Genomic DNA, 21,469 nt, shown 5'->3' with positions numbered 1-21,469 from the left:
TCGAGTTTTGATGACGCAAACTGGCTTTCAAACGCCAACTCCCTGCCCTATTCTGGTGTTAAACTCCAGAAACAGGTTACAAGCTAGAGTTAAATGCCCAAAACAAGCTGCAAACTGGCGTTTAACTCCAAGAAAAGTCTCTACACATGAAAGCTTCAATGCTCAGCCCAAGCACACACCAAGTGGGCCAGGAAGTGGATTTCTGCATCATTTACTTGTTTCTGTAACCCTAGTAACTAGTTTAGTATAAATAGAACTTTTTACTATTGTATTAGACATCTTGGATGCTGGGATCATTCTTAGTCCCTAGACATTGGGGGCTGGCCCCACGGCCATGCCTGGACCATCATCACTTATGTATTTTCAACGGTGGAGTTTCTACACACCATAAATTAAGGTGTGGAGCTCTGCTGTTCCTTGAGTATTAATGCAACTACTAATGTTTTCTATTCAATTCATGCTTATTCTTGTTCTACGATATCCATTCACACACAAGAACATAATGAATGTGATGATTTTGTGATGCTCATAATTATTCTCAACCTATGAACGCGTGCCTGACAAACACTTCTGTTCTACCTGGAAACAAGCTTGAATGCATATCTCTTAGCCTTCTGGTTCACGATCAGAGTCTTCGTGGTATAAGCTAGAATCATTTGGCAGCATTCTTGAGATCCAAAGAGTCTAAACCTTGTCTGTGGTATTCCGAGTAGGATCTGGGATGGGATGACTGTGACGAGCTTCAAACTCGCGAATATTGGGCGTAGTGATAGACGCAAAAGGATCACTGGATCCTATTCCAACATGAGTGAGAACCGACAGATGATTAGTCGTGCGGTGACAGCACATTTGGACCATTTTCACTGAGAGGACGGACGGTAGCCATTGACAACGGTGATCCCCCAACATACAGCTTGCCATAGAAAGGAGTATGAAGGATTGGATGTAGGCAGTAGGAAAGCAGAGATTCAGAAGGAACAACGCATCTCCATATGCTTATCTGAAATTTCCACCAATGAATTACATAAGTATCTCTATCTTTATTTTATGTTTATTTATCTTTTAATGATCAAAACTCCATAACCATTTAAATCTGTCTGACTGAGATTTACAAGATGACCATAGCTTGCTTCAAGCCGTCAATCTCCGTGGGATCGACCCTTACTCACGTAAGGTTTATTACTTGGACGACCCAATGCACTTACTGGTTAGTTGTGCGAAGTTGTGAAAAAGAATTGAAATTACAATTGTGCGTACCAAGTTGTTGGCGCCATTGAGATCACAATTTCGTGCACCATTCAGCATCTCCCTCAGTTTGCTCTAAACATAGATTAGCTCCATGTGAAGGATGAAAGGGGTGGAGATTGATGCTTCCCCAGATATTATCAGGAATGGCATTAGCATTGGAACAACAGGCTAGATTCAGTTATCCCGGTCGATAGAGTAGCTGATCTAGGTCCATCAACGGAGTACTTGGACTGGTGGTGCCATGTGGCCCACAGATTCCTGTCACCAGATGTTGTATTTCATGATCCTAGACCGATTGTCTTGTCAGAGGAGGCTCGTCACAGAGAATCGTCCCTAGCACCTTCCAAGGTGTAGGTCCCAGACAGACCTGACAACAGGCGAGTGGATTGGCGTCGGCGTATAGGCACACGTGCCACCGATTGATAGTCGCGATGGCTTGACAACCTTATGGATGACAACGAAGGTGGTGCTGATGATAGAGGCTTTGTGGATCATCGTGTTCCTTGACAGAGAGCCAGACGACACGGTGGGAGGGATGGTCGTGGACGGGCTCGAGGTAGAGGACCTCTCGATGGGGATGATGGTTTTCAGCACGCTGTTGGTGAGGGTCTTGGAGGTTTGGACATAGGGATGGATCACCCCACCTACGAAGTTGGGGTTAGCTCTTAGATGTTCGGGAGAGTCGGGCCACAGGGCTTCCCTAATTTTGCTAGCGTGCCCGTCAGCATGGACATCGGGGATCATGTTAGTCAGTCAGAGTTCTTTAGAGATATAGCAGACATGCTGAGGGATGACGATGCGACCCATTATAGGCCATAGATGCCAGATGTTCAGTCCCAGTTTGTTGAGTACCAGCCACGGAGTCAGGATGTTCAGCCTCAGATGCCGGTGGATTTGAATGAGCCTGCAACATCTCCATATGACCCATGGTTCGCTTTGGGAGGGACTCCCCCATCAGCATTCAGCGCTGTTCTGCTATATACATCCACAGCAGATCATGTTCAGCGACCGACAAGGTTGAGACGTCCTCCTAGATGTGGCACCAAATCTCACCTGCTTGGTGGTTTCGATGGTGATGACAGTGACACCATCAAGGATTCTGATTAGGATTGTGTTGTTTTTACATATGGTAGGAATTATGTTTCATTATGTTCTGCGCAGCATGTTTAGGTTCTTATGCATGAGACTATTGTTATATAGTATTAGACATGTACGTGTGTTACATATGTTTTATGATATATGGTTATGAACCCATTTGTAACTACTATTTAGCTCTTGCATAAGTTGACCAATGTGTTACAATTAAACATCTAAAATAATACGAGTTAGACATACATACTTAATACAATGAACTCACCAACGACATTGATTGACTCAACGCCTAACATTACACAACTTAAGCATTCCTAATACAAGCCACACAACATCAACAACAACAAAAACCTGATAACATCTAACCATCCCGGCAGCAGTATGTCGTCGTTGGTCACAGTTCCTCCGTGTATGACCAGGCTGACGGCAGAGTCCACAATGCTTCGGGTGGTTTTCAGCAGACTGATCCATGCTACCGTGGAACCTGGTTGCCTTCGGACATCCATCTCTTGCACGCCTCATGTTAGGATCGGGAATGACAGTCAGACCAGCATATGGGGGCTAGAGGCCTTCTGGGATAGGCGGAACAAACCCTTGCTTGTACACGTTGAACACCTCACTCATACGACACACCTCATGAACATATGACGCCCAATTCAGATGCGAGTGAGCGCAACATGCAATGGCGTGACAACATGGATAATGCAGCGCCTGAAAGTAGTCACAGTCGCATGTGTGGTCCTTAAGAGAAACTCGATAGCTACCTAGCGAGAAGTTTCCCGTCGGTGTCGTCTCAGCCACCGTATACTCCGATTGGTGAAGCACCTAGAGTCTCTGATATTCCGCTCTATTGCCTTCACCAATGCCTGACAAAATTCATGCCCAGTCCCTAGCTGTGCCTCCGCCATCTGTCCGCAGACAACGAATAGCTCAGCAAGCCTCCTGTAAGTTGACTTAACCAATGCAGTGACTGGGAGGTTGCGAGTTCCCTTTAACACAGAATTCATACATTCACTAATGTTGGTTGTCATGTGCCCAAACCATCTCCTGCAATTCTAATGCTGGGTCCACTTGTCATACTCCATCCGATTGGCCCAATCACACATGACCGGATTCTCAGTCCGCATGATGTCAAACCAGTAATAAAACTCTGCTTCAGTCTTTGCATAGTCAGCATTCACCAACATCCTCCTTGCATCTTTACCTTTGAAACTTAGGCTAAAATTTGCCGCTACATGACGAATACAGAACGCTCGAAAATCCTGTGGAGGCAGCCAACCATTTTCGGGGGCCTCAAGGGTAGCCTTAAAGCCATTATGCCTGTCGGAGATAACAAGAATACCCTTCTGCGGCGTCACATGCGATCGTAGGTTGGACAAGAAAAAGGACCATGACTCTGCATTTTCTCCCTCTACAAGGGCGAAGGATATCAGGAGGATGTTCGAGTTCCCATCCTGCGCTATCGCAAACAGCAACGTGCCTCCATACTTGCCATACAAGTGGGTACCGTCAATACTCACCAGGGGCTTGCAATGCCGGAAGGCCTCAATGCAGGGTAAAAATGTCCAAAAAAGACGATGAAAGTACACTATAGACTCATCGACCTGATCCCCAACTCTAACAGGAGAGGTCTTCAACACTGTAACTGTCCTGGCCATAGTTGACTGGACCCCTAGCATCCAACGTGGCAACTCGGCATATGACTCTTCCCAATCTCCGTATATTTGTGCTACTGCCTTCTGTTTTGCCATCCAAACCATCCTGTAACTAGGCCTGAACCTGTAATCGATTTTCGTTGCTTGTTGCAAGACCTTTACCGTTACTGCAGCATCTGCCCTAACCAACGAATAAATCCTCGCATAGATAACGTAGTAATCAAGCTGCCGGTGATCACTGAAAATGAAGGTGGCCAAGCAAGTGTGCGGACCGTTGTACCTCCTAACCTTCCAAGTGCCCTTTCGTGCACGAAGCAATATGCGAATCAACCAACTACAACCCTTGCCCTTGTATTTCCCATGATACTTCAGATGATCCGACTCTAAGACTCTGTACGCAACACCTCGACGGATGCTATAGTCCTTCACGCTCAAAACAGCTTCATCTTTATTCTGGAATGATTGCTGGTACGCGAAATCGTGATCTCACACACTTTCTTCACAACTCCGCTTAGCTGACCAGCAAGTGCACTAGGTCGTCTAAGTAATACCTTACGCGAGTAAGGGTCGATCCCACGGAGATTGTTAGCTTGAAGCAAGCTATGGTCATCTTGTAAATCTCAGTCAGGCAGATTCAAATGGTTATGGGATTTTGATAATTAAAAGAAAGATAAAACATAAAATAGGATAGAGATACTTATGTAATTCATTGGTAGGAATTTCAGATAAGCATATGGAGATGCTTTGTTCCTCTTGAATCCCTGCTTTCCTACTGCTTTCATCCAGTCATGCATACTCCTTTCCATGGCAAGCTGTATGTTAGGGGATCATCGTTGTCAATGGCTACCGTCCGTCCTCTCAGTGAAAATGGTCCGGCTACGGGTTACGTAGGGCTAATCATCTGTCGGTTCTTGATTGTGTCGGAATAAGATCTAATTATCCTTTTGTGCACTGTCACTACGCCCAGCACTCGCGAGTTTGAAGCTCGTCACAGTCATCCCATCCCAGATCCTACTCGGAATACCACAGACAAGGTTTAGACTTTTTGGATCTCAAGGATGCTGCCAATTGATTCTAGCTTATACCACAAAGACTCTGATCTCACAGAATGGAAGGCTCTATTGTCAGGAGAGGCAACCATGTGTCGTGGACCAGGAGGCCAAGAGATATACATTCAAGCTTGTTTTCAAGTAGAACGAAAGTAGTTGTCAGGCACGCGTTCATAAGTTAGAATGGTGATAAGTGTCACTTGATCATCACATTCATCATGTTGAAGTGCGAATGGATATCTTAGAACAAGAATAAGCTTGAATTGAATAGAAAACAGTAGTAATTGCATTAATTCATGAGGAACAGCAGAGCTCCACACCTTAATCTATGAGGTGTGGAAACTCCACCATTGAAAATACAAAAGTGATAATGGTGTTTATTGGTTTCGGCCCCAGAGGGGAAACCAGAATAACCAAGATGTCTAATACAATGAGAAAAAGTAATATTTATACTAAAACTAGTAGCTAGGGTTTACAGAAATTGAGTAACTAAGGTAGATAGTGCAGAAATCCACTTCCGGAACCCACTTGGTGTGTGCTTGGGCTGAGCATTGAAGCTTTCACGTGAATAGGCTTTTCTTGGAGTTAAACGCCAGCTCTGGTGCCAGTTTGGGCGCTTAACTCCAGCTTTTATGTCAGTTTTGGCGTTTAACGCCAGAAAAGGGTCTCTGACCGGTGTTTTGACGCCAATTTGGGCCATCAAATCTCGGGTAAAGTATGGACTATTATATATTGCTGAAAAGCCCAAGATGTTTACTTTACAATGCAATTGAGATCGCGCCATTTGGGTTTCTATAGCTCTAGAAAATTCATTTTGTGTTCAGGGAGGTCAGAATCCAACAGCATTTGCAGTCCTTTTTCAGCCTCTAAATCAGATTTTTGGTCAGGTCCCTCAATTTTCAGCCAGAATATACCTAAAATCACAGAAAAACACACAAACTCGTAGTAAAGTCCAGAAATGTGATTTTTGCATAAAAACTAATAATTATATACTAAAAACTAACTAAATTATACTAAAACTACCTAAAAACAATACCAAAAGCGTATAAATTATCCGCTCATCACAATAGCAAACTTAAAAAGTTGCTTGTCCCCAAGCAATTGAAAACAAAATAGAATAAAAAGAAGAGAATATACAATGAATCTCACAATATCAATAAAACTTAGTCCCAATTAGATGAGCGGGGCTAGTAGCTTTTTGCTTCTGAACAGTTTTGGCATCTAATTTTATCCTTTGAAATTTAGAATGATTAGCATCTATAGGAACTCAGAATTTAGATAGTGTCATTGAGTCTCCTAGTTCAGTATGTTGATTCTTGAACACAGCTACTTTATGAGTCTTGGCTGTGACCCTAAGCACTTTGTTTTCCAGTATTACCACCGGATACATAAATGCCACAGACACATAACTGGGTGAACCTTTTCAGATTGTGACTCAGCTTTGCTAAAGTCCCCAGTTAGAGGTGTCCAGAGTTCTTAAGCACACTCTTTCTGCTTTAGATCACGACTTTAACCACTCAGTCTCAAGCTTTTCACTTGGACTTTCATGACACAAGCAGATGGTTAGGGACAGCTTGATTTAGTCGCTTAGGCCAGGATTTTATTCCCTTGGGCCCTCCTATCCATTAATGCTCAAAGCCTTGGATCCTTTTTACCCTTGCCTTTTGGTTTAAAGGGCTATTGGCTTTTTCTGCTTGCTTTTTCTTTCTTCTTTCTTTTTTCGCCACTTTTTCTTTTTTCACTGCTTTTTCTTGCTTCAAAAATCAATTTCATGATTTTTCATATTATCAATAACATTTCTCTTTATTCATCATTCTTTCAAGCGCCAACAATTTTAACATTCATAAACTTCACTATAAAAAATATGCACTGTTCAAGCATTCATTCAGAAAAACAAAAAGTACCACCACATCAAAATAATTAAACTAATTTCGAGATAAAATTTGAAATTCATGTACTTCTTGTTCTTTTGTAATTAAGAACATTTTTCATTTAAGAAAGGTGAAGGATTCATGGAATTATTCATAGCTTTAAGACATAGACGCTAGACACTAATGATCATGTAATTAAGACAGAAACATAGATAACACAAAAAGCATAAAAATCAAAAGACAGAAAGATAAGAACAAGGAAATCAAAGAACGGGTCCACCTTAGTGATGGCGGCTAGTTCTTTCTCTTGAAGATCCAATGGAATGCTTGAGCTCCTTTATGTCTCTTCCTTGCCTTTGTTGCTCTTCCCTCATGGCTATTTGATCCTTTCTAATTTCATGGAAAATAATAGAGTGCTCTTGGTGCTCCATCCTTAGTTGCTCCATATTGGAATTCAAATCTCCTAGAGAAGTGTTGAGTTGTTCCCAATAGTTGCGTGGAGGAAAATGCATCCCTTGAGGTATCTCAGGGATTTCTTGATGAGGGACTTCCTCATGCGTTTTTTAAGGTCCATGAGTGGGCTTTCTTGTTTGCTCCATTCTCTTTTTAGTGATGGGCTTGTCCTCTTCAATAAGGATGTCTTCCTCTATGACAATTTCAGCTAAACTGCATATGTGACAGATGAGATGAGGGAAGGCTAACCTTGCTAAGGTGGAGGTTTTGTCATCAACTTTGTAGAGTTCTAGAGATATGACCTCATGAACTTCTACTTCCTCTCCACTCATGATGCTATGGATCATGATAGCCTGATCTACAATCACTTTGGATCGGTTGCTAGTAGGAATGATGAAGCATTGGATGAATTCTAACCATCCTCTAGCCACGGGTTTAAGGTCATGCCTTCTCAATTGAACCGGCTTGCCTTTGGAGTCTCTTTTCCACTGAGCTCTTTCCACACATATGTCCATGAGGACTTGGTCCAACCTTTGATCAAAGTTGACCCTTCTAGTGTAGGGGCGTGCATCTCCTTGCATCATTGGCAAGTTGAATGCCAACCTTACATTTTTCGGACTAAAATCTAAGTTTTTCCCCCGAACCATTGTAAGCCAATTCTTTGGGTTTGGGTTCACACTTTGATCATGGTTCCTGGTGATCCACGCATTAGCATAGAACTCTTGAACCATTAAGATTCTGACTTGTTGAATGGGGTTGGTGAGAACTTCCCAACCTCTTTTTCGAATCTCATGTCGGATCTCCGGATACTCATTCCTTTTGAGCATGAAAGGGGCCTCAGGGATCACCTTCTTCTTGGCCACAACTTCATAGAAGTGGTCTTGGTGGACCTTTGAGATGAATCTCTCCATCTCCCATGACTCGGAGGTGGAAGCTTTAGCATTCCCTTTCCTCTTTCTAGAGGTTTCTCCGGCCTTAGGTGCTATAAATGGTTATGAAAAAATAAAAAGCAATGCTTTTACCACACCAAACTTAAAAGGTTTTCTCGTCCTTGAGTAAAAGAAGAAAGAAGGGACGGAGAAGAAGAAGAAATGGAGGAGATGGAGGGTGAAGAATGGTTCGGCCAAAACATATGAAATTCAAAAGATATGATTTAAAAATTTAAAGTTTTAATCTTTCTTAACAAGAAAGTAACAAACTTGAAATTTTTGAATCAAAACATTAATTGTTAGTATTAATTTCAAAAATTATGAAATAAAGATAAGAAAAAGATTTTGAAAATCAATTTTAAAAATTTTTTGAAAAACATGAAATAAAAATGAAAAAGATTTGATTTTGAAAAAGATTTTAAAAAGATAAATTCTTGAAATTGAAATCTTGACTTGACTAACAAGAAACAACTTATTTTAAAAATTTTTGACTAAGTTAACCCAAAGATTTCGAAAATTATGAGTAAAATAAGAAAAAGATATTTTTTTGATTTTTTTTTAATTTAATGAGGAAAGAGAAAAACCACAAAATGACTCAACACATATAAATGTTGGATTAAAACAAATGATGCATGCAAGAACACTATGAGTGTCAAGATGAATACCAAGAACACTTTGAAGATCAAGATGAACAACAAGAACTTATTTTTGAAAAAATTTCAAGAAAAGAAAAATATGCAAGATACCAAACTTAGAAATTTTTTATATTTAGACACTAATAATTCATAAATGCATATGAAAAACAACAAAAGACACAAAACAAGAAAATATGAAGATCAAACAAGAAGACTTACCAAGAACAACTTGAAGATCATGAAGAACACCATGCATGAGTTTTTCAAAAAATTTTTGAGAAAAATAAAAGTATGCAATTAACACCAAACTTCAAAATTGACACTAGACTCAAACAAGAAACACAAAAATAATTTTGATTTTATGATTTTACTAAAAATTTTTTTGAATTTTTTTGAAAATTATTTTGAAAAGAACGAAAAAGAAGAGAAAAAAATTTTGAAATATTTTTGAAAACTTTTTGAAAGTAAAATAAAGGTTGAAACAAAAAGAAAATTACCTAATCTATAAGCAACAAGATGAACCGTCAGTTGTCCAAACTCGAACAATCCCCGGCAACGGTGCCAAAAACTTGGTGCATGAAATTGTGATCTCAATGGCACCAACAACTTGGTACGGACAATTGTAATCTCAACTCTTTTTCACAACTTCTCACAACTAACCAGCAAGTGCACTTGGTCGTCCAAGTAATAAACCTTACGTGAGTAACGGTCGATCCTACGGAGATTGTTGGTTTGAAGCAAGCTATGGTCATCTTGTAAATCTCAGTCAGGTGGATTCAAATGATTATAGAGTTTTAATAATTTAAAATATAAATAAACATAAAATAAAGATAGAGGTACTTATGTAATTTATTGGTGGGAGTTTCAGATAAGCGTATGGAGATGCGTTGTTCCTTCCAAATCTCTGCTTTCCTATTGCCTTCATCCAATCCTTCATACTTCTTTCTATGGCAAGCTGTATGCTGGGTGTCACCATTGTCAATGGCTACTTCCCATCCTCTCAGTGAAAATGGTCCTCTACGGTTTCTGTACGGCTAATCAACTGTCGAATTTTTCGTCTCGGATGAAAAATACCATGCACAGATATGGTATGGCTAATCAATTGTTGGTTCTCGATCGTGTAGGGATAGGATTTACTATCCTTTTGCGTCTGTCACTATGCCCTACAGTCACAAGTTTGAAGCTCGTCACAGTCATCCCATCCCAGATCCTACTCGGAATACCATAGACAAGGTTTAGACTTTTTGGATCTCAAGAATGCTGCCAATTGATTCTAGGTTATACCACGAAGACTCTGATCTCGGATTCAGATGCCCCATTGTCAGAGGGGAGTCGATGTGAATCGTTGATTAGAAACCCAAGAGATATACATTCAAGCTTGTTTCCATGTAGAACGGAAGTGGTTGTCAATCACGCGTTCATAAGTGAGAATGGTGATGAGTGTCACATAATCATCACATTTATCATGTTCTTGTGTGCGAATGAATATCTTAGAATAAGAATAAGCATGAATTGAATAGAAAAACAATAGTACTTTGCATTAATACTCGAGGAACAGCAGAGCTCCACACCTAAATCTATGGTGTGTAGAAACTCCACCGATAAAAATACATAAGTGATAATGGTGTTCATTGCCTTCGGCCCCAGAGTGGGAACCAGAATAACCAAGACATCTAATACAATGAGAAAAAGTTCTATTTATACTAAACTAGTTACTAGGTGGTGGACAAAATTGTTATCCTTAAAGTTGTACTCCTTGTACTTGTATGGAATTTAAAAATTGGCTCTATTGGAATTTATGATCACAACTCCATTCAACTTAACCAGCAAGTGTACTGGGTCATCCAAGTAATACCTTACGTGAGTAAGGGTCGATCCTATAGAGATTGTTGGTATGAAGCAAGCTATGGTCACCTTGTAAATCTCAGTTAGGCAGATTAAATGGTTATGGATTTCGAAAATTAATAATAAACAGAAAATAAAATAGGATAGAAATACTTATGTAAATCAATAGTGGGAATTTCAGATAGGCGTATGGAGATGCTGTGCTCCTCTTGAATCTCTACTTTCTTATTACATTCATCCAATCCTTCTTACTCCTTTCCATGGCAAGCTGTATGTAGGGCATCACCGTCTTCAATGGCTACTTTTCATCCTCTCGGGAAAATGGTCCTATGCTCTGTCACAGCACGGCTAATCATCTGTTGGTTCTCAATCAGGTTGGAATAGAATCCCTTGATTTTTTTGCGTCTATCACTAACGCCCAGCCTTCAGGAGTTTGAAGCTCGTCACAGTCATTCAATACCGGAATCCTACTCGGAATGCCACAGACAAGGTTAGACTTTCTGGATCCCCATGAATGCCGCCATCTATCTAGCTTATACCACGAAGATTCTGTTGGGGGAATCTAAGAGATATGCGCCCGGCCTAAAGTAGAACGGAAGTGGTTGTCAGTCACGCGCGTTCATAGGTGAGAATGATGATGAGTGTCACGGATCATCACATTCATCAAGTTGAAGTGCAACGTATATCTTGGAATAAGAATAAAAGAGAATTGAATAGAAAATAATATTGATTGTATTGAAACTTGAGGTACAGCAGAGCTCCACACCCTTAATCTATGGTGTGTAGAAACTCTACCGTTGAAAATACATAAGTGAAAGGTTCAGGCATGGCCGAATGGCCAGCCCCCTCAAATGTGATCAATATCCTCTTAAAATGAAGAATAAAACAAAACTGAGACCAAAGATGTAACGTGGTCAAAAGACTTCTAATACAATAGTTAAATGTCCTATATATACTAGACTAGCTACTAGGGTTTACATGAGTAGGTAATTGATGCATAAATCCACTTCCGGGGCCCACTTGGTGTATGCATGGGCTGAGCTTGATCTATCTACGAGCTGAGGCTTTTCTTGGAGTTGAACGCCGAATTATAGCGTGTTTCTGGCGTTCAACTCCGGGTTATGACGTGTTTCTGGCGTTTAACTCCAGACAGCAGCATGTACTTGGCGTTGAGCGCCACTTTACGTCGTCAATTTCCGAAAAAAGTATGGACTATTATATATTTCTGGAAAGCTCTGGATGTCTACTTTCCAACGCCGTTGAGAGCACGCCATTTGGAGTTCTGTAGCTCCAGAAAATCTATTTTGAGTGCAGGGAGGTCAGATTCCAACAACATCAGCAGTCCTTTTGTCAGCCTTTTTCAGAGTTTTGCTCAAGTCCCTCAATTTCAGCCAGAAATTACCTGAAATCATAGAAAAATACACAAACTCATAGTAAAGTCCAGAAATGTGAATTTAACATAAAAACTAATGAAAACATCCCTAAAAGTAGCTTGAACTTACTAAAAACTACCTAAAAATAATGTCAAAAAGCGTATAAATTATCCGCTCATCACTAGGGTTACAGAAACAAGTAAATGATGCAGAAATCCACTTCTGGGCCCACTTGGTGTGTGCTTGGGTTAAGCATTGAAGCTTTTACATGTAGAGACTTCTCTTGGAGTTAAACGCCAGTTTGTAACTTTTCTGGTGTTTGACTCTAGCTTGCAACTTGTTTCTGGCGTTTAACGCCAGAATAGGGCAGAAAGCTAGCGTTAAACGCCAGTTTGCGTCATCTAAACTTGGGCAAAGTATGGACTATTGTATATTGCTGGAAAGCCCTGAATGTCTAATTTCCAACGCAATTAAGAGCGCGCCATTTGGGTTTCTGTAGCTCCAAACATTTCATTTCGAGTGCAGGAAGGTCAGAATCCAACAGCATCAACAGTTCTTCTTTAGCCTCTGAATCAGATTTTTGCTCAAGTCTCTCAATTTCAGCCAGAAAATACCTGAAATCACAGAAAAACACACAAACTCATAGTAAAGTCCAGAAATGTGAATTTTGCTTAAAAACTAATAAAAATATGCTAAAAAGTAGCTAGATCCTACTAAAAACTATATAAAAACAATGCCAAAAAGCGTATAAATTATCCGCTCATCACAACACCAAACTTAAATTGTTGCTTGTCCCCAAGCAACTGAAAACAAAATAGTATAAAAAGAAGAGAATATACAATGAATCGCACAATATCAATGAAGCTTAGTCCTAATTAGATGAGCGGGGCTAGTAGCTTTTTGCTTCTAAACAGTTTTGGCATCTCACTTTATCCTTTGAAATTCAGAATGATTGGCATCTATAGGAACTCAGAATTTTAGATAGTGTTATTGATTCTCCTAGTTCAGTATGTTGATTCTTGAACACAGCTACTTTATGAGTCTTGGCCGTGGCCCTAAGCACTTTGTTTTCCAGTATTACCACCGGATACATAAATGCCACAAACACATAACTGGGTGAACCTTTTCAGATTGTGACTCAGCTTTGCTAAAGTCCCCAATTAGAGGTGTCCAGAGTCCTTAAGCACACTCTTTTTGCTTTGGATCACGACTTTAACCACTCAGTCTCTAGCTTTTCACTTGGACCTTCATGACACAAGCACATGGTTAGAGACAGCTTGATTTAGCCGCTTAGGCCTGGATTTTATTTTCTTGGGCCCTCCTATCCATTAATGCTCAAAGCCTTGGATCCTTTTTACCCTTGCCTTTTAGTTTAAAGGGCTATTGGCTTTTTCTGCTTGCTTTTTCTTTTTCTTTCTTTCTCTTTTTTTCGCCTTTTTTTCTTTTTTCACTGCTTTTTCTTGCTTCAAGAATCAATTTCATGATTTTTCAGATTATCAATAACATTTCTCTTTGTTCATCATTCTTTCAAGAGCCAACAATTTTAACATTCATAAACTTCACTATAAAAAATATGCATTGTTCAAGCATTCATTCAGAAAATAAAAAAGTATTGCCACCACATCAAAATAATTAAACTAATTTCAAGATAAAATTTGAAATCCAAGTACTTCTTGTTCTTTTGTAATTAAGCACATTTTTCATTTAAGAGATGTGAAGGATTCATGGAATTATTCATAGCTTTAAGACATAGACACTAGACACTAATGATCATGTAATAAAGACACAAAACATAGCCAAACATGAAGCTCAAAAACCGAAAATAGAAAAATAAATAGACAACGAGATTAAGGAGTGAATCCACCTTATTGGGGGTGGCATCTTCCTCTTGAAGAACCAATGGTGCTCTTGTGCTCCTCTATGTCTCTTCTTTGCCTTTGTTGCTTCTCCCTCAAAGCTCTTTGATCTTCTCTAATCTCATGGAGAATGATGGAGTGCTCTTGGTGCTCCACCCTTAGTTGGTCCATGTTGTAACTCAAGCCTTCCAAAGAGGTGTTGAGTTACTCCCAATAGTTGTGTGGAGAAAATTGCATCGCTTGAGGCATCTCAGGGATTTCTTGATGAGGATCTTCCTCATGTTCTTGTTGAGGTCCATGAGTGGGCTCTCTTGTTTGCTCCATCCTTTTCTTAGTGATGGGCTTGTCCTCTTCAATGAGGGTGTCTCCTTCTATGTCAATCCCAGCCAAATTGCATAAGTGACAAATGAGATGAGGAAAGGCTAACCTTGCCAAAGTGGAGGACTTGTCAGCCACTGACGTTAGGATTTTTGCTAGTAAAGAATTTTATAAAAATAGTCGCGTTGTAGATATAGATTCTAAACCAACAGAAATCCCTTCGTGCAAACGTTTTGGTTGTCACAAGTAACAAACCACTTTAAAATTGATAACCGAGTATTTAAACCTCGGGTCGTCTTCTCAAGGAATTGCAGGGAGGTATGTTCTTATTATTGGTTATGAAGATTGTAAATCGGGGTTTTGAAGTTTGGGCAATGGGCACAGGTATATTTAAATGACAAGTAAAATAAATTAATAATAATAAAATCTCTTGGTAAGGTATAAGAACTGGAAGTCCTATCCTAGTTATCCTTATCAATTGTGATGAGAATTGGATTTTTCTCCCACTTTGTTAACCTCTAACTATGAAGGTAAGTTAAGTGGATGAATTAATTCGAATCCTCAAGTCCCAGTCTTTCCTTGGGAAAAGTTAGAGTTATTGGATCTCGAATCAATTCTTGAAGAATTCCAATTTTCAATCAACAATGAGTTTGATAACTCAAGAGTCACCAATTAATCAACCAAAGCCAACAGGGAAAATATCTAAATTAAATTAAAAGCATTCATGTAAATAAAGCAATCAAATTACGTCTAAATATAAATTCAAGTCATAACATGGAAAGGTTCATAAGCCAATTGGGCAACATAAATTAAATACAAATAAAAGTACTAGAGTAAATAAAAGTAGAAAATAAATATTGAAGGAATATAGAACTTGGAATGAAGATGAATTGAACTAAACTAATAGAAATCCTAAAATCCTAAATCCTAAGAGAGAGGAGAGAACCTCTCTCTCTAAAAACTACATCTAATCCTCAAATTGTGAGTTATGAAAAGTCTCTTGAGTCTCTGCAAGTTCCCTGACTTTAATCTGTGTTTCTGGGCCGAAAATTGGGTTGAAATGCGGCCCAGAATCTCTGTCAGCGACTTTTGTAATTCTGCAGATGGCGCACGTCACGAGTTCATCGTCCATGCGGATGCGTCATTCACATTTTTCCTGCCATGCGTTCACGTCGTCCACGCTTCTGCGTCACTTGTGCTTTTCCAATCCGCGCGGTCGTGTGAGCCATGCTGCCGCGTCACTGCAATTTCTCCTCTTTTGCGCGAACGCATGAGCCATGCGGCCGCGTCACTTCTCGCTGGTTATCTCCTCAATTTCTCGTGTTCCTTCCATTTTTGCTAGCTTCCTTTCCAATCTCCAACTCATTCATGCCCTATAAAGCCTGAAACACTTAACACACAGATTACGGCATCGAATGGAATAAAGGAGAATTAAAATGCATAATTAAAAGTCTCTAGGAAGCAGTTTTCAATCATGTAATAATTTCAGGAAGGAAATATAAATGCATGCTAAATTAATGAATAAGTGGGTAAGGATCATGATAAAACCACACAATTAAACACAATATAAACCATAAAATAGTGGTTTATCAACCTCCCCACACTTAAACATTAGCATGTCCTCATACTTAACTGAAGGAGATAAGATAAATAAGTATGAACATGTAGAAACTCATGCAATGCAATGCAACCTATATACATGAATGCAACTATATGATTCTTGCCCACTTGATCAAAAGTAAATAAGCTCTTCAAAACAATTACAAATCAAATTCCATTAATTCTATCATTATACAGTAAGACAGATAAAAGTGCAAGAAGATAGCTCATGAAAGCAGGGAACATGGAAATTCAAGCATTGAACCCTCACTGATGATGTATGTACGCTCTATTCTCTCTAGTGTATAGGGTAATCACTCTATCCTTCTCTAATCATGCTCTCTAACTTTTGTTCTTCTCCTAACCAATCAACAACAGTTAATATACCAATGCACACATCATGAGGTCTTTTCAAGGTTGTAATGGGGCCAAGGTAAGGGTAGGGATACATATATGGTTAAGTGAGCTTATAAATTGAATCTTTAATTAACCCAAGCTTTAACCCAACCTATATATTTTTTATAACCTTAGAATTCATACCTAGCTACCCAGAATTCCCTTTTACATTCTATACTCATGTATCATTTTTTTTAAATTTTATCATATGTGCATTGATCTTTGAATTCTTAATTCAGCATTGGGGTAATTTTGTCCCCTTATTTATTTATTAATTTTTTTTATATAGACATAAAAATAAACATAGCTTATCAATGCACATAGATTTTTAATTCTTATAGTTTCACATGAGTAGGTATCCAAATTCCCATTGTATTATCATGACACATTTCCTTAATAACTTTTGTTCCCACAATTTCCCACACTTAACTAGCATACACAATTCTATCTTAAGCTAACTAAAGATTCAATTTGGGATATACAATTGTTTTTCCTCTTAAGGCTAGTAATGTGGTAAAATATAGAACAAATGGGATTTAAAGGCTCAAAGTGGTTAACAAAAGTAATTGAAAAGGGTAGGCTTAATTTGGATAAGTGAGTTTAAACAAATAATGGCCTCAATCATATGCAAGCATACAAACATAATAAATATTGGACATATAGGATGAAACAAAATATAGATTACAATCATAGAAAAGTAAACACACAAGAATAAAATAATTATGGTTAAATAATGTAACCATGCATAAAGGCTCAAATCTTCACAGGTTGTGTGTTCTTTAGCTAAAAAATCATATTCCAAATACAACTTCAAGCAGATTTATCATAAAGAAAAATTTTTTAATTAAAATTAGTGAAATTTTGTTCCAAAGATAAAGTCTTAGAAGAAACTTATTGTCTTTTCAATCAAGTAGAACATGCATGCAACTAACCTATTACTATGCAATTTATCCTATTCTATAAAAAAAGAAAATCTAACTAAAATATCCTAATTTATTGGTGCTAGGAAAGAGAAATTACCTCCGGATGTCAGGTACTAACCGACCTCCCCACACTTAAGGCTTTGCACCGTCTCTGGTGCCATCTGTCAGAAACAGGGGTGTGCTGGTAGTAGTATCTCCACAGTTGGGACCATCATGGCTCCCTATGCTGGTAAAAGAAGTGGATTCCGGGGTGTCTAAGTCTCTGCAATCTCCTCTAAGTAGCTCCCTGAGGTGTTTGAATCGGCGGTTGTTATGGCGCTCTCTTAACTTCGCTTTCTGTTCTTGCCGATCCAACCTTTCGATTATCTGCTGGAGCAGTTCGTCTGTTGTAGGTGCTTGTGGTGTTGAAGAAAGAATATCTTCAACCAGTGCAGTAGGAAGAAAGTTCTGCCACTAATGCTCTTTTAGTTCCTCTTCTTGCTGGGGGTTTGGGAGTAGCTTTCTCCTTACCTTTCTTGGTGGCCATCCTGAAAAAGGAAAGAGAAAGTAATTTAAATTCAAATAGATATAGCAAGGAAGGGAACGGAAAAGTTGGTGATGGATGCACATTAAGATGTAACTGACATTAACACATGCTCATGAGTACATGTGAAAAATCATCGATGGAAAGTAGCTAGTGCATATAATGACAATTGAATGCAAGGTGTTTATTGGCATGCCGGAAAAGGGTGTTAGTAGCATAGACCAAGCATTACTTATAATAAATCACCATGTTGTATTGACAATTAAATTCAATTAAGACAATAGTAAAGGGAGTTTATGAAAAGCAAGCATTGAATAGTAGAAAGTATAATAGAGAAGTGCATAATGCCATATGGACTTTTTCACAAACACATAGCATGCATGGTAAATAAGGTATAGAAAGTATTAAAGTAAACATGCAAGCAACCCTTTAAAGAAAATAATATATAATTGCCAAACAATTTGCAACAATCCACAAGCATATAATGAGGAATAATGACTCAAATAAATTTCTAACACCATGTAAAAAGGAAAGAAGAAGAAAGCAAATATGGATAATGAAAAGAAAAAGAAAAGAAAAGAAAATAACATATAAAATGAGAAGAATTATAGAAAAGGAAGGAGGGAAGAAGAAAATAAAACCTTGTTACTGGAGGTGAGAGAGAGAGAGTGAAAGGTGAGATAGAAGGAAGAAGGGAGAAGGAAGAAATAAGGAGGGAAAAGAAAAATTAGGATTTGGAGAAGAGAAAGATAAGATATTTTGGCAATTTAGGTTGAGCTGTGCGGCGCAAGCGACGCGGCCACGTGGGGAACGCATTCGCGTGATTGCGATTCAATTCAGTTGACGCGGTCGCGTCGGTCACGCGGTCGCGTGACCCATGTTATGCTTCTGGCGCGAGTGCAGCCTCGCGCCTGCACAACTCTCTATTCGAATTTATATATTTGCCGAATTTGGGGTGATGTGATCGCATGGGGCATGCGATCGCGTGAGTGGGCTTCAGAAAGGAATGACGCGGACGCGTCGGTGACGCGGTCGCCTGATAGGGATTGTGAGTCCAGCACCAATCCAGCATCACTTTCGCACAATAATTCGTTGTGCACCCTGTTTACGTCGAAAATCAGGGCACGCGGCCGCGTGGGGCACGCGATCGCATGGGAGGCCATTATTCGCATGTGACGCAGACGCGTCAGCGACGCGGTCGCGTGGGACGATTTGTGCCACTGGCACGCCTCCAGCCACGCTCCAGTGTGACTCTCTGTTCGTTTTTATTTTCTCCCCGCTCCTTTCGATGCGGACGCGTCGCTGATGCGGTCGCGTCGCGTGGCATTTTTTTATGCAGTATGCAGAATGCAAAATACAATGAATCTCATGCAAAAATTGCAGGTTCAATAAAAATTCAAAAACAGACTAAAATTAAAACTAAAAAGAGAACGATCATACTATGGTGGGTTGTCTCCCACCTAGCACTTTTAGTTAAAGTCCTTAAGTTAGACTTTTGATGAGCTTCCTGTTATGGTGGCTTATGCTTGTACTGATCCAGGAATCCCCACCAATGTTTGTAATGCCAACAGCCTCCGGGGTCCCAAACAAGGCGCAGAAAGCCTTCAAGTAAGTTAAAGCAAGTGACAAGGCCCCAAGAGTATTGATTTCTAGATTGAATTCCGGGGTCCCAAATCTTGCTTTTGCACCCGTCTTCTTGTTGAGCAATATTGTTCCATCCGGGTGGCAGGCAGTCTGAATTCTCACTGAAGTGGCCAAACAACTTCCTAGACCTATTCAATTGAGCTTTACACCAACCTTTGCGTTTAAACTTGAAGCTTCCAACCATAATGAACCTTGCAGGACAATTCGTACCACTGACCATCTTCCTCTTACTCTTAATGCCACAAAGAGCTCTAAGTTGACCATCCGTCTCCAGTAGCCCATATTCAAGTGGAATTAGAAAGCTAAGGGATATGAATTTTACCCACTTGAATGTTGTGAAGGATGATGGCAACTTAGGGGGAGGTGTTTCTAATGAACGTGCAAGCTCCACTCCCTTGTGCTCTTCTTCGACATCTTCCACCTCTTTGCAATCTTCTTCAATATCAACCTCTTCCTCTTGGTGAATTTCTTCCAATTCAATCTCTTCTTCATTGTTCACCAAGGGGATGGGATGTTGTGCTTCATCTTGTTTAAACTCCATATCAAGTCCAATGGAAGAGGATTCAAATGTAGATAAGAATTCATCAATGATTGAATCCATCTCTTGATCGTCTCCTTCAAAGTCTTCAACTATGATATGCCTTGGAGGTTGTACACCCTCCTCAACATCAGCTTCAAACGTCTTTGAAGGATGCTCTATAACTTGACTTTCCCATGGAGGTTCAGCATCTCCTAAGTCTTCAACCACTGCCTCCTCTTCTTCTTCAATAATTCTGGCTTCCTCCATTTGTTCCAATATCAAATTGTGCTGCTCACTATCCATCGGAGTGCTCAATTTTTCCTTCCTGCTACGTTCTTCAGTAGATTTCCCACATGAAACCATGGGGGTTCTTTGAACGTCCGAACGTCAGAAAGGTAATCGATTTCTTGCTTGATCCAGGTATTGAAGTATGCAATCGTATTCGTCCTCGATGATTTTCTTTTCAACTATTTCTTCACCTTCAAGCACAAAATCCTCCTTGTTGTCTTCCTTCACTAGTTCTTCAACCGCGCTGTCAACTTCAAGGGTCTCTACTACCTTCATCTTTAGTGCTTCCTCTAGCTCTTTATGAAGTATAGATTCGCGAAGATGATCCTTTCTCTCTTGTTCTATGTCAATAGTATCAGTGAGATCATGTTGCTCTTGGATTGATGGATGTTAGTGCTCTTCCATGGATGGTGGTGATGGGATGGGTGGATCATTATGTGGTTGAGATGGAAGTGCAGTGGAGCTTGAGGGTTGAATATTGGGTGTAGAGGGTTGGCCCAAGCGGGATAGAAGTGCTTGAAGAGTAGAGGCGAGACTAGTGATAGAGGCAAGTTTGCTTTCTATGGAGGTTTGGGGTGGATAAGAGGGTTCATTTGTTGGGAGAAAAGGTTCATAACACGGAAGTGGTTCCTCTTGATAAGGATATGGAGATGGTGTCTATTGAGGTGGTGGTTCTGGGTATGGTTCATATGGTGGTTGGTGTGGTGAATGAGAATTGGGGTCATATGGAGGTGAATGGTGGAAAAGGGCTTGTGAGTGTGGTGGTTCAAAGTTATGTTGTGAGGATGGTCTCTGAGCATACGGTGGGGCTTGTTGGTAGCTACTAGGCGGTCCACCATATCTATCAGCTTGGTATGCATTGTAGGATGGTCTTTGTCTGTGATATCTAGGAGGGTGTTGTTGCCTAAAGGGTTGATCAGATCCTCTTGGCTCCGTCCATCTTTGATTGCTTTGACCTTGATGCATATTCCTGTTATAACTTCCATTTCTTGCAACAAAATTAGAACCAAACTCAAAGTGAGAGGGGTGAGAATTCATAATAGCTATCAGAAATAAGAGGGAAGAGAGAGAAAACAAGTAAACAAGTAAAAGAAAAATAATGTTTTTTTTAGCCAAATATTTACAATAACCAATAATAAGGCACACGTTTGCAATTCTCCGGCAACGGCGCCATTTTGACGTTATGATTTTTGCTAGTAAAGAATTTTATAAAAATAGTCGCGTTGTAGATATAGATTCTAAACCAACAGAA

At 39.7% G+C, this 21,469-nt stretch overlaps 1 protein-coding gene across 1 annotated transcript; it reads right to left on the bottom strand.

Moving 5' to 3' along the window:
* Positions 1–3,395: 3,395 nt before the first annotated feature.
* On the bottom strand, positions 3,396–20,493 carry LOC130975053 (uncharacterized). Its single transcript, XM_057899887.1, has 2 exons — positions 20,341–20,493; positions 3,396–4,448 (listed from the first exon to the last, which is right to left on the bottom strand). Exons 1-2 carry the CDS (start codon positions 20,491–20,493, stop codon positions 3,396–3,398), a joined length of 1,206 nt encoding a protein of 401 aa, XP_057755870.1.
* Between the last annotated feature and the right edge of the window lie 976 nt (positions 20,494–21,469).

The sequence above is a fragment of the Arachis stenosperma genome, chromosome 4 (assembly GCF_014773155.1).
Source record: "Arachis stenosperma cultivar V10309 chromosome 4, arast.V10309.gnm1.PFL2, whole genome shotgun sequence".
Classification (NCBI taxonomy): Eukaryota; Viridiplantae; Streptophyta; class Magnoliopsida; order Fabales; family Fabaceae; genus Arachis; species Arachis stenosperma.
Note: the sequence above shows the minus strand (reverse complement) of the source record. Positions and strands in the feature narration are given on the sequence as shown.

Excerpts from the sequence above, each read along its gene's own strand:
- LOC130975053 (XM_057899887.1), bottom strand. The coding sequence starts at position 20,493 with ATGAAGGTAGTAGAGACCCTTGAAGTTGACAGCGCGGTTGAAGAACTA. Across the intron at positions 4,449-20,340 it reads TACTTCAATACCTGGATCAA|AATAAAGATGAAGCTGTTTT; the intron begins GCAAGAAATCGA and ends CAATCATTCCAG.